The sequence below is a fragment of the Buceros rhinoceros genome, unplaced genomic scaffold (genome assembly GCF_000710305.1).
Source record: "Buceros rhinoceros silvestris isolate BGI_N320 unplaced genomic scaffold, ASM71030v1 scaffold21644, whole genome shotgun sequence".
NCBI classification, from domain to species: Eukaryota; Metazoa; Chordata; class Aves; order Bucerotiformes; family Bucerotidae; genus Buceros; species Buceros rhinoceros.
Genome location: NW_010409084.1, coordinates 3,978 through 4,448, shown reverse-complemented (window position 1 = coordinate 4,448; position 471 = coordinate 3,978). Strand labels below are relative to the sequence as shown.

Sequence of the window (471 nt, the reverse complement as noted above, 5' to 3'; positions counted from 1 at the left end):
CGTAAAGCTGTGGCACTCGAGCTGCGCCAGACAGTTGTTCCTACCTATGGGGCTGCCCAGGGTGCTGGGGAAGCCTGAGCTGGGGCCCAGCGGCGGTGGGTGAGTGTCCTCAGGCTGCGGGGTGGTCGGGTCACAGAGGACGGGGAGGACATTGGAGCGGAAGGTGATTTCCAACAGACTGTCCTGGGAGCCTGCTGCAAGAGAAGGGCATGGGTGAGAGGCAGGCAATGCCACCCTGGCTTCCTTGGGCAGACTGGCCAGAGGAGAGTGGTCTGGGGCCATTTGGGCTTCAACCCCCACCCCCCCTCCACCGTTCAGAGGGGCTCATTTGGTGTCACTGGTGCCAGGAGCTGCTGCTGGCCAAAAAACAGCCAGTTTTGCAGGATTAAAAGCTCCCTGTCTCCCACCCCAGCTCCTGCAGGGAGCTGATGGCTGCATCTGCTGGAGAGGAAGGTCAAGGAGGGGGTCTTG

General features: G+C 62.0%; 1 protein-coding gene across 1 annotated transcript in view; it reads right to left on the bottom strand.

Annotated features, from left to right (window-relative positions):
- LOC104492559 (carboxyl-terminal PDZ ligand of neuronal nitric oxide synthase protein-like) overlaps positions 1–471 on the bottom strand; it is a gene marked incomplete at its 5' end in the record, with an annotated part of 4,528 nt that overhangs the window by 365 nt on the left and 3,692 nt on the right. Inside the window, one exon of the mRNA XM_010135135.1 lies at positions 5–194. Within this exon, the coding sequence (XP_010133437.1) occupies positions 5–194 (190 nt within the window). The remainder of the gene's footprint in view (positions 1–4; positions 195–471) is intronic.